General features: G+C 42.6%; 1 protein-coding gene across 3 annotated transcripts in view; it reads left to right on the top strand.

The window, feature by feature from the left end:
- LOC130171119 (zinc finger protein GLIS3) overlaps window positions 1-13,385 on the top strand; it is a 72,545-nt gene that overhangs the window by 56,265 nt on the left and 2,895 nt on the right. For all 3 annotated transcript variants that reach the window (XM_056378961.1, XM_056378960.1, XM_056378962.1), the window contains 3 exons: window positions 748-889; window positions 4,544-4,718; window positions 12,982-13,121. In XM_056378961.1, coding sequence (XP_056234936.1) covers window positions 748-889; window positions 4,544-4,718; window positions 12,982-13,121 — 457 coding nt within the window. The remainder of the gene's footprint in view (window positions 1-747; window positions 890-4,543; window positions 4,719-12,981; window positions 13,122-13,385) is intronic.

Below are 13,385 nucleotides of genomic sequence, written 5' to 3'. Positions count from 1 at the left end.
TGCCTTAATGTAATTCTGGCCGGCCGTGTTTCGTTTCACACTGCTGGTTTAAAATTACTTCTCTTCTGTACACTTCAGAATATTAGCTATAGTTCTGATCTCTGTGTTGGCTTCTCAGGATCTTTGAAGGTAAATCTCCTGAGGAAAGAACAAGATGTGGTTGTTAGTACAGTCCTGGTGTGTACCTCAGCAACTGTAATGTTTTATTACAGTGAAATCCACTGATGTATACAACAGAGGTCAGCTGTTCCACTGATCCATAAGGCAGATGTCCCATTTCACCAACTGACACAAGTTTCCTTAGGTTTAGGTTTCTTCTGCGTGGCGTGTGATCGACTCTGAAGCTGAAATGTGTCTTCAGTTGCCCCCATTACTGCTGGCAGTGAGAGAAACAGAAGCAATCTCACTTTGGCTCTGAGTTGGTACAGGGATCACTTACTCATAATGTCCAAGGCCAACGAATGACTCAAAAAGGAGCGTATGATCTCTCCTCTGGTTCCCCCTGACTGACAATGTATTCTCATTTGCTGAGTTACTGTTTCAAATTAACACGACAATCACATTAAAAGAGAAAAGAGAAAACACACACCCCACATAGGGTCCAACCTACAAATAGACAAAACTGAAGCCTTGTTTTTTTCTTCGGTTGTGTAATCTTGCAGAGCAGATGGAGTTCTCTCTGATTGATTCAACATAGTTTCTTGTATTCAGTTAATGTCATGTTATTCTAATCTTTATGATTGACAGCTTCGGCCCTGCCCTCACCTGGAGCAGGATGTCCTGAGTGACTGTTTGTCCATGCAGCACCTTCAGAGCTCCGCCTCCTCGCAGCACCTCTACAACGGCAAAGATGGTCGTTCTCCTGGACTGGGCCAAGACATCTTCACAGGTGCACACAAGATGCTGCTCTGTCATCCAACACCCTGACAATGTAACCTCATGGTTGTCACAGTATGTAGCTTCTGCCACTAGGGGTCACATTAGAGATCACTGGTTCACCGACGCAGTTCAACAGACACAGGATGTCTCAGAGCGGCCGGGAACTGAGCTGCCTTACAGTTATTTGTTTTTTTTTCTCTGGTAACTTAAGATCCAGATGTCTGATGACTAAAATCTTGCCTTAAAAATGTTTCAATTTTGAAATTCTGGCAACCACAACACTGACGTGAGTATATAGGGGATATGACGTCATTGACAAATGAAACGGACCATGAAATCACAGATTTCACTAGGTTTGAGAATTGCTGAAAGCATTTGGGAAAATGTAAGTACACAACTCAAAAAAATCGATAACATAGGTCTAGTCCTTTCTAGACATTTTACTGTGGAAAACTTACGTAGAATAACTTTAAGTTATCCAAAAGTTTCAAGTCTCTCTCGCTCTCGCTCTCTCTCTCTCTCCTCTCTCTCTCTCTCTCTCTCTCTCTCTCTCTCTCGATGCACCTTCCACATGTCAAATTGTCACAAAATACGAGAGTATAAGTTCATTCCTGCATGAATTCAACTGAAATATATTATACCAAGTAATAATTCTTAATCATTTGCTCTTTGACTCTAACACAACTTGTCATATGACACCAGTAGTAGCATTATCCTCCATGGTTGAGCAATTCAAAATGTGAGTGCAAGAGTCTGGTTGTATCTCCAAAAATCAATGGCCGGGGAGTATTTGTTCCAAAACAGAAGAACAAGCCAGCAAGTGAGGTCTGACCGCCAGAAATCACGACACCTGGCAAAGCAATCACCGAGTCATTGGTGGTAATCAACAGCCATGTCAACATTCCTGCAGATGTATTATGGTCATTTTGTGCTTTCAGGCAGTAAAAATCATACTTACGACGCCTTTGGTCAAATATAAACAAATTACACCACTATAATTTATCTGTAATTGCTTATACACATTTTATATAAACATTTTAGTGGCTGGACTGTACTGGGGTATTTAAGTTTAAGTGTTACAACCTTGCACTTTTGTTTGTTTGGTTTGTATTTCATAACCATATCATGTTAGTCTGTCATCTTGTCATGCAGAGACTGCAAAAACCATTAGCAGCAGCTACAAACGGAAACTTTTACTCTTCACATGTGGCCTTCAAACCTCCCATTTTTCTAATTGATGAATTCGACCGTCACCAAAAGTCAACACCACTCTGGATTGGGAACAAGAGACAGATAAATAGATTATAACAATCTTAAAGACAAGAAAGATGCCCCACAGCTTCCTAAGTTTATGGACACATCTGTCCTTGTTTTCTTCCTGTACCCCGTCCAGCCTCCCCGTTGCGTTCTGTTATTGTTGCTGGAACTCTGCGCACCGTTTGACGACTGTGAACGCTCAACTTGTCTTTGAATGTCGAACCGGGCCTCTGAGTCTTGGCTTTTTACCCTCGGCCTCCCTCTGTGTCTGAGTGGATGTTGCTTGCTCTCTTGTTTTAAATGGTTTAAAGCCCTGAGGAGCTCTCTCACGAGCTGATGCCAAAGCGCTCAAGGATGCAGTGTTATTCAAGGCCAGCAAAGAGATGTCGCAGGTTGGCATTCAGGATCTCCATTTACATGAGTTTCACTTTGTTCTGGGGCCAATAGGATGCATGGAAGAGGTGGAGCAAAGTGGGCAGCCATCCCATCATTAACACTTGTGGAGCAGAAAATGACTCATGCTTCCAGTCAGAGCTGAACTTGTTTTCCTGTTCGCTGGTTATAAGTCTGCTCTTATTCACACGGCTGCAGTGAGACTTATGAGAAGCCCCATTCTGTTTTATTGAGCATAATTAGAGTGTTCCCTGATTAACCAGAGGAAGGACTCATCTTAGTTTTAGTGCAGGGGTTTACACGTTCCTGCTGTTATGCTGAGTGGCTGATTTACCTCTCTATCTCCTTCTCACACAGAACTTTCTTTCTGAACTCACCCAGAAGCCTTTACACAACATCTTCAGAACATAATCCTCCACTAACTCTTAAAGAGTGCCATCAGATCCTCTCTGTTTCCCTCTGCAAGGAACTAGTGATGAAATTGAGGCAATCACAGCCATTATTTGTCGTCTGTTTTGCCGCTCTGGTAGCAGATGTTGGGGCTAAAGGGGAAAACATTTAAGGTCTGTGACTGATGATTTGGGGGGTAATGAATCAAGTTTGTAACCATTTCAGAGTGCTGTCAGATCAGGCCTCGGCATGCTTCCATTTGAGAACAGCTGTTCCTGGAAACAGCAAAACCAGGAGCACCGATCTCTTCTCCTCCTTTCATCTCTTCCTGTCTTCCCCTCTAGTTGCTGGTTAACGGCACCAGACAGTCAGCGCGCAGTTCTCCTCGTGGATGCTGGGAAAGAAATCAGGCGATAAAAGCAGAAGAAGATGGAGAGAGTAGATTTACTGTGTTGGGGGAACAAGTGGAGATCCAGTTCAGTTTCTGTCTACAATATCTAGTTCTTGACTGTACTATTCTTTCCCTCTGGAGCAACATAATTAAATGTTAATGGAACTAAACCATTGGAAAATTTCAAAGTAAGGTCTGACAGATCAGAAATATTGCAACATACTCACAGAATGAAATGTCCAAGTAGAGCCAAAGTGGTAAATTCACTGGTTCAAACTTCTCAGATGTTAAGATTTATTACTTTTTTATGTTATATTGTTATAAAATGAATACATTTCACTTTTAAAATGTTGGTTGGACAAAACAAGCAATTTTAAGACGTCGCTTTGGGCTTTGGGAACTTTGGGATGGGCATATTTCATTAAAAATGAAAACTAAAAACAAATAAAACATGAATCAATAATGACAATCATTAGTTGCAGCCTTAGTTTGCAGGGCATTCTGGATCAAAAAAATGGATCATTGTTTAATCATAGTTTGCAGCTTGAAACAGTAGAAAAAGCTGGCAACAAGCAGCCAGCATCAGTAGAAAATAATGGCCTCCTACAGACTGCTGCGTCAACAAAACGTTAATCAAATGTAATTGAAAACTCAGTGATTGATTAGTGAAAGACATATTGGACATTATGGAACAGAGTCATAAAGTTATTCCATTCTCTTCTGAACATTACCAGCAGTGGGAAGGATGTTTGGAAAAAAAATCATACGGATACAGTAGATGTGCACACTCTGAAACACATCACATATACTGGATGCTCACAGTTAAATACAGTACGCCTGTATGTACTCTCATAATCATAACCATGACACACAAACACACACACACAGAACAGAGGCTATCCAGTAACCTTATCCACCCTTTCAAATGCCCTACTGTTCAAAGTCACTGTTAAAACATATGCAACATTTTAGTTTATTATTGTGTAATAAGAACAATCAGCTTAAAGGACAAACAAGGCCGATCCCTGTGGCAGCACAAACAATGTACCCTAAATTACAGACAGCGCAAACACAGAACATTTTATTTTACAAAGCTCTCTGATTGGATGAAGGTTGTCAAAACAAAATCCTGTTGCCATGAAAGGGCTTCTAATTTGCTCAAAGGAAAGATGGAACGCAGGGCCCTCGGGTTTATTTGGCACATTTACTGAATTAGCTTTGTTTGTCTTTCAGGCCTGTACACTGGCTCCAGCACCCCCCATCACAGCGCCTCAGTGGAGCTCCTCTCCCCTAACCCAAACCCTGTCTCCGCCACTGACCTTCCCCCACGACAACACAGACTAGACCGGGAGCTCGGCAGCCCTCATCACCTGTCCCCACTGACCGCCATGGACAGTACGAGAGACGGGTGAGTCCTTGGTGCACGTATAACATGGATGTATTCAGATGTTGGGATGTGTCATACATACTGTAAAACTTTCTGGTAAGGGTGGGAAAATTAGAAATGTGTCAGCAGGGCAGTAAAAATAAACTGGTAAATTTCCTGATTAGTTAGTGGAAAATTCTACGAACAGTCATGTAAGGCTTTGTCACAGTCCTGTCACATGACCGAAACCTCTTTTAATTGGCCTCTGCAGCAGATTCAGATGTGTGAGGCTAAGTCATAAGTAAAGACTCGGTGGACAAAGATGAATCACGAATCACATTTACTCTCACATACACCAGTCTGTGTATGTATCCTCACAAATACACAAAGGTCAAAAACTCAGCAAAGCACAAACTTTCTTCCTCTACAAAGCATCACCCAGATATTATCATTATGATCACACTCTTCACCCTTTGTTTCCATTGTCTTTCACCTATTTATTATCCTGAATCCGGGGCGAACCACAGGGCGAACCCACTTAGCTCATGTTAGGTTAAGCCTCTCGGTCCTGCTGACAAACCCATTTGGCTGTCTTACTGGAAACAAACTCAACTCTACAACCCCTACGACATGCCTCATGGGAAGAGGGGCTGTGCTGGTCACCACAGGGTCAACAGGACACATCACCAGCTCTATTTCTGGCACTGGAGTCAGTGTTCATAAGGTCCCCCAACTCTACTGGATACGATGGTGTCAGCATGATGACCAAACCGCTTGGCCGAACATGATTCTAACTTAAATGACAGTAAACTGTCAAAGCAGCGTGATAGCATCATCCTCTGATGTTTGTGTTGTGAGTTGTTTCACCCACAAAAGGCAAGAATCAGCAGATTCTCTCTGAAAGGAGAAAGCATTATCAAACAATTCATATTGTACAAATCTACTGTAGGTGCTCATGTTGTATAGACCATCATATACTGCATTAGACACTCCATCTGTTGATGGGCCATGCAACAAACTGAACTGTATCATATTATACCATCTCAAAAGATGATGCATCCTCCAGATAATTGTGAAAATAAGTACATCTGGGGATACTTTAAAAGAGAGAGCAATAAAACTGAGGATGATTTAGTAATATTTAGAAAGTGTCGCCAGTATTGCTAAATCTTAGCAAAGAAGAAAATGTGTTTGTATTCAATTGACTGTGACGAGAATACATTAATTAACTCTACTGAACACACGTTTTTACAAGGCTGCCTCTTGCACAAGATACCAACAATTCAAAAGAGTGAATAGAAAATCTGTACAACTGCCTTGCTCGGGGACACTTCAGCAGGGATGGACAGCTCTTTTCATGTATCTTGGTTGTTCCTCCTGTGCCTGTGTGCATGTGCGTGTGCATGTGTGCGTATGCCTGTGTGTGTGTGTGTGTGTGTGCGCGAGTGTGCGTGAGAGGAACAGAATGGTTCCTATTAGTGCCGATGATTTCCCCAGAGAGCCAGCAGAGCAGAGTTACAGAGCCCGAGTGTCGTCAGGAGGCACAGTGTGTACTGTACTAAACAATGTGCCGAAAACCAGGGAGGTAGTGAAGGAAAACAGTCTTTTACAGTTTAATAACATTGAGAAAGAGTGGATGGAATCATGCATCATAAACCCTGTGTTACAAAAGTGATCATGTTACGTAAACATGCTTTCCTTTGACTCTGTGGTCTGCTCTTTGGGTGTCTGTGTGTGTATATACACTTTTATGGGAGTATATACAGCACAGGCATATGACACAATGAGGTTTGATGGCTTTCTTACTCTAAGAGCCGTGCATGCATTTGTACTCATGTGTGTCTCTGTGTGTGGGAGTGTGTGTGAGTGAGAGGAGTTTACATATAGTAATCCAGGAAACACACATGATTGCATGTGATTGGGGTGTGAGGCACAGCAGACCGGTCGACTTCCAGCACAAACAGTGCAGCGGGCCGGCGCGGTTGAGCCGTGTGGATGTAAACGTCCGAGCGCCGCTCACAGACGTCAGGTCGGCCTGGAAGCATCTGGAAGGTGATGTGTTGTTTCAGGCCTTGAAAGCAGGAGAATGCTGTTGAAATTACCTTGTGGTTTCAGTGCCTCTTTCTCAGCAGCATGCACAATTACCTGTGTGGGGAAAGAAATGGAAAGTGAAAAGGACCTGAGTAGGGGATGCTGTAACAGCGGTTACACAGGCAGGGGGACATATTGGATGTGAGACGTGGGTCTGTTCCTTCGGGTGCTTGATGAGGAACATCTGAGTGTGTGTGTGTGTGTGTGTGTGTGTGTGTGTGTGTGTGTGTGTGTGTGTGTGTGTGTGTGTGTGTGTGTGTGTGTGTGTGCGCGTGTGTGCGCACACACACTGAGAATCCCCCTTTTTCCTTACATATGTAACTTAAGTGCCCATTATGCCAGTAATCTCCCTTGTTCATGTATATCTTTGCTTCCCCACCTTAAGCTCCTTCATACTTGTGACAACACTGCATTAAAATTGCAGCAATTTCCAAATTTACAGATTTCATCAAATCAAGATGTTTGACCCAAAAGCGCTCATGAATGCACGCACACACATACTGCACTGCTCTATCTGTTCATCATACCGTATATACGGAGGGCGGGGTGAGGAGTCAAAAAGCGAGTTGTGGCAGGACCTACAACTAGCCGGGCATAAAACGTCTACTTACATTTGCCTGAAGATGGAGCATTTGATTTACATGTTTAAAGCCTTGAGTATACAGGCTGCTGCCAAAGTCAATATCAGCGCCACACTTGTTTTTCCCAAACGGTTTAGCAGGACATTAAACATTTTGACAAAATTATCAAACTAACGTGCCTCTAGTGTGGCAGCCTCTGACCTCATAGCTAAATGTGTTTACTCTGGCTCAAATGGGCCATTTAGACTCCTTTTACTTAGTGAATACCAGTGTCATTTTTCTGAAGCTGATATTAAAATATGCCAGTTAAAATACATTTGGTGATCGGTGTGATCACAGTGTGTGTGTGTGAGTGTGCATGTGAGCGTGCGTGTGTGTGTAGGGCCTCTCTCATAGAGATGGCTGTTCGACTGTGGTGGCCTGTGCTCACAGAGAGATGGGTGGTAAATGTTGTCATTCAGTGCTTCGGCCATATGTGGTTATATAATTGCAGAGGGGAGACTCTACTGCCTTTACCTGAGTATTGATATTAGAGCCCCTCTGCAAATATTATAAATACGGAGTTGGTTTGATACCTTGGCAGTGATTGACACAGGCTAATTGAATTACGAGTGGCGGCAGAGACACCACAGAGCTACATTAAGAGTTCCTGCCCTGAAGGGGGACGTTCACGGCTCGTAACTCTACACTGTCTGTCTTCCAGTCATTATCATTCTCCAGCGATCCAGAAAATGAGTGTCAATCTCACAACCCAAACAAAAATATTTTTGAGGTAGTCGCTCATGGCAGCATGTGGTCAGTCACTCATTTTGCGGTCCTCAGTTAATAACGTGTAGTCCTCAATTAACCCGTCTACACAAACAGTTAACTTAAGGAAAAAAATTTGGATGATTTACTGTCAAAATTCCTCCAAGAAGGATGGTGATTAAGAATGGATCCTTTTTGTTTGGGGCAGTTATCTTTCTGGGACTAACAGAGAGTTTCCAGGGCCCCAAAAATATCCTGAGCCCTGGCTGTGCTCTTCACACTGGGGCCTGCGGGGCTGGCTTAGCTTTAGCTTAGCTTTAGCCAGGATGCTGTAGTCTGTCTCTCAAGCACAGCTTTAGCTTGCTAACCAGAACCAGAAGTGTTCCCACCGATCTGCGCCAAAGAAGCCCCTGTCATCCATCAGCAGGGCTTAACGGTCGGCTGCAGAGGGGGGAGATGAGAGGGCAGGCAGAGGGTGTTTGTGGAGAATGTAGGGTCTGTACAGGACAGGGTCTGATCCCTGCTCCCTAGTGGGACAGTTAGCTGCAGGTGAAGGAAGACGAACGAGGAGCAGAGCAGGACTGCTCATGAATCTTCAGGTTTCTTTCCATCCCATCATGCCTCTATACAGTCAGCCAAGACTGCAAAGGCAGTTTCTAAGCCGTAATGTTTCTGGACCATAGTTGCACTCCAGTAGTGATGACGTCTATGCCCACATACCTGAATACGAGTCATTTTGTCTGGACTTGTGTGGATCAGAGCAGCATCAGACAGTCCAGGTTGGAGTGGCCTTTTCATCTTCTTGTTGTGAGGCTGGAGTTTAGCCAAGAGCTTCAGCTTACAGAAAAATTCACTGAGTCACTCAAGTCGAAGTCATTGAGCTATTGTCCACTAGAGTAAGCAAAGGGTGAGGTCTCATAAACCATTAAGCCCCTCGTTCCCTTTAAAAACACCTCACATTAAGATTTCTTTCCCACATGATCTTAATGCAATATAGGCCAACAAAGTTGCATCATTCTGCAATGTTAGTGAATATTTTACATTTCTCTCTCCATTCTCCCTAACCTCTTGACCTACTCTGTATTCATAACATTTTGTTCATCAACCTGATAACCGCACCTTAAAATCCCCGCTGACTCTACCTTCAGGAATCAACAGGTCAATGGTCAAATCACTCTCAGTGTAGCGGACCAGGAGTGGGTGGGCTGTCTGGAAAAAGTAGAGTAGAGCAGGATGGTCAGTGAAGATGAATATCAGAGGGGAGATTAATGTAGCATATGAAAGATTCCCATCATACCTCAAGCTTGAGTAGCTAGCAAGCTAGAGACTAGCGAGAGCAGGGCCGGGGGCAGCTGGCAGTGATTAGCTTATGATTCACTTTAGCTGCACATAGAGGCAGCTCGTAAAAATATGAACAGTATAACTGTTTCCTGAGTTTGTGCTGACAGCAGCTCCTGGGGGAATGCTGCTCTCTGCAGGAACACATGGCCATGCACTGGGCCTGTGCCAGCCCATGGATTAGCAACGCTCGCTAACAGCTAGCTCCTCCAGAGCTAGACTAACACAAGGTGTCACACAAACTTCCTCAATTTTGTGGAACACGGACATGGAGTTCAAGTGAAGTCCATGTACGGTTAAGCACTTAAATCTGATACCCACATGAACATTTTCAAAATGACAAGAAGGGTCTTAGAGTGAAAACCTCCAAACATTTCCCCCAATTTGCTGTTACTTCCAAAGGCATTGGAGCTATCACCTCAGTTTTAAATTGTTTTGATTGGCTAATCCTGCAGAGCCTTGGAATTTGGAAAGTCCCTGCTTTAGTTTGTATCAAAACTATTAACAGTGGTTGAGAAAGCATTCGGATCTTTTACTTAAGCAAGTTGCAATTCCACATGATAACAATACTCCATTACAAGTAAAAGTTATGTGTTCATAATTTTAGTACAGAAAGTACAGAAGTATTTGCTGAGTATCAAAAGTAAGCATTAGTTAAATTGTAGCTGGTCCAGAAGGAACTTTTTCTAATTACTTTATATACTTTGGGGTCATTTATTTTATAAAAATGCATCATATTTTACCAGTTGATCATTTGTTTTGTATGTAAAATCTTGTCACTTGTTATTAGTATGATGGGAATCCCAGATTACTGCCAAAATATAATCATATGTTCATTGGCTCAAGACATATCTCTCCACATAATTTCATGTTATCAGATTCAGAGAAAGAGGACATACAGGAGCAAAAACATGACTTTCTTTATTGAGGCAATAAAAATCCAGAGTATATATTTATACAGTTGTATGATGATCTCCGTTGATAAAAGCAATAACACAAAGAGCCTGAAGCTGTGTCCTACAGCTAAGTAAAATGTAAATAAATTTAGCATTGGCAGGAAAGCTTTGCAGCATTTACCATCTCCCTCCATCGGCCGCTCTCTGCCAAATGCCATGCACAAAGCCACTGCGAGCTACTGAGTGCTGGGTGGGACGTACCTCATGCATGGAGCAGTAGGTCATATAGTAGGCTCCAGCCAGGCCAGCAATGAGCAGTCATCTGAGGGCTCGGCCGCCTCCAGCAACACTCTGTCATCACATTCATATAGCGCTTAGTGCAAACCATATGCTTCCACATAGTAACACAGCAGCAGTTTATGTGTTGGCATTCCTGATATGCAGTCATGAGAGGGTACTAAGTAGCTGCTGAATATTTGGGGGGGAGGTGATTGGCCAGCTCAGTTTTTAAAGGCAGCTCTGTTGGCTATCAGTCTGGATTTTTAACCAGATTGCTGTTTCATTAAGTTAATGTCAAATGTACAACATTAAGTCGTTAAATTGTTGGTCATTTTGAGTTTCTTGTTAAATTTCACATTTAACATTTAAGTGTCTGAATAAATACCAGACGTGGTTCTTACTTCTGGGTAAATTTATCACTATGATCTTATGAAGGCTTAACAAGACACACATTGAAAATCTCTCTCTGCCTGTTTAAACTTGTGCTTCTGTGGCCTTTAAGTTAAAGGAGTTGTTTGACATTTTGGTAAATATGTTCGCTGAAAGTGTGATGAGAAGGTTGATACCAAACTGTAAGTTAAATATGAAGCTACAGAGAGAAGCTTAGTTTAGCACACAGGATGTAAACTGCGGGAAACGGCAAGCCTGGCTCTGACCAAAGCCAATACAATTTCTAAACATCACTGATTAATACACAGTATCTCCATACAACCTGTCAATTTTACATTTTGGTTTCTTGATTTTTGACTTTATATATGAGGTATAATGCGGTTGCTGGTTGGCTTTTTATTAACCTTTGGACAGAGCCAGGCTGTTTCCCCCCGTTTACAGCCTGTGTGTTAAACTAAACTAACTGTCTCCTGGCGCTAGCCTCACATTGGTTGTACAGACATGTGAGTGGTATCAATTTTCTCATTCAACTCTTGGCATGAAATGGAATAGGAGTATTCCGCAAAGGTCAGACTATTTGTTTATAGTGATTAAATTCAGACCTTTGCCGCATTATCAGTATTGACGGAAATGTTACTCGGTGGGATCCAGTAGGACTGAAGTTGTGACTTTTACATTAACGTGAGTCAGGCGCTTATTTAGACCTGAGGCATACACACATAACAAAAGGCATATCTGAAAGAGGTTCCACGTTTTTGCTATTGTTTCTACAAAGTTTATTTTGAAAATGCATGATGTAATTCTTCAAATTTGATGAAATCCCTTCATCCCTGCACACTTTACAGCAATGACAAAATTAAAAATAGGTAACATCCATCATAATAGCAGCATACTTTTCATGTTAGATGATATGATGTTATGCAGAACTTGTACTGAGATGCTGCTGAAAGCTTCTGCACAAGCTCAACGAGGCATACTGTAGAGCGTACATTTCCCTCTGCAGGTTTTTGAGGGTGAACAAGTTTAACTATGACGCTAAGTGGCAGAATTACTATCAGCTGCTGTGATCGTAATATTTCACCATTTGCTATGACGCCTTTGATCTCCAGACTGTGGTTTCCCCTAGCAAACAGTGAGACTCTTTAAAAGTTGAGACTGAAGACGTATAAGGACAGTATGCTTCATTTAAACATTACTCTTTGATGGCACAGTGTTGTCAAGTTGAAGATTATTTCCCTGCGATCTGATTTGCCCACTGCTGTATCAAATATCAAATGTATCCCAATAACATTTTTCAAACTTTTATTTAAGTTATCAATATGCATAAAAATAAGCCAACGTGGAAACCTCAGTTGTTCTCCAGGCTGTTCAAATCAACAAAGTCACAAACATGTAATCTCAATATTCCTTCTCTCAGACGTCATGAATGTAAACACGATTGTGCTTTCTTCTCTCCAGGCCACAAAGCCTGGGGTTACTGCAGTGGTGGGCATTGTGTGTGTGTGTGTGTGTGTGTGTGTGTGTGTGTGTGTGTGTGTGTGTGTGTGTGTGTGTGTGTGTGTGTGTGTGCTCGTGTGTGTGTGTATGTGTGTGTGTGTGTGCTCGTGTGTGTGCTCGTGTGTGTGTGTATGTGTGTGTGTGTGTGTGTATGTTTGAGAATGGGGGGTGGTTTCACTTGAATGCACACTCTGCTGTTTGTTGACTTAAGATCATAATATGTGGTAGGAGGACGATTACGTGTGGGGAGCCCAAGTTTCCACACGCCTGGACCGTTTCTTCTTCTGTGTTTTTAGGATCACTAACTGCCCTGCTGTGGTTTAGCAGGCCAGCGTGTAGCTCTGGTTTTGATTGGGATGTCACAATGTATGAAGCATTTTTACAGCATTTTATGACAACTTGTTGACACTGTCAAGAAAGAAATAATGTTAGATTTAGAGCTTTAAATGTTTTATCTCACCCACCCCCTCTCTGCGTCTCCTCCAGGGTGTCGGGTCCCCTCCTGTCTCCTGGGATGAAAGCAACAGGGACGCCTCCTCCCCCTCCTCCTCCTCTGGAGAAACAGCATGGTCACTCTCACCAAAAGCCCTACTCTCACTATCACCATCATCAGTCTGCCAACGACGGTAAGACTGACCCAGACACATACTGTCTGAATGTAACTTGTTTCAGGAAATCTCTTTTGGATTGAATTTCAAAATGTTCACTGGCGTTTCAATTTACTGTCTCTAAATCTTTCCTGCGACAGGTGAATCAGCAACATGTAGCCCGCCTAATACTCTTATATAATGTCCTATGAGAGAACTCACAGTGCCAGAACACTTGAATACATTTCAGATCTGAACACCCTTGTGTCCTTTTTTCAAACGCTTTCTGTACCACCAAACCCA

This window comes from Seriola aureovittata, chromosome 6 (genome assembly GCF_021018895.1).
Source record: "Seriola aureovittata isolate HTS-2021-v1 ecotype China chromosome 6, ASM2101889v1, whole genome shotgun sequence".
NCBI lineage: Eukaryota > Metazoa > Chordata > Actinopteri > Carangiformes > Carangidae > Seriola > Seriola aureovittata.
The sequence above is the reverse complement of the archived record's forward strand: the minus strand, read 5'-3'. Positions and strand labels throughout refer to the sequence as shown.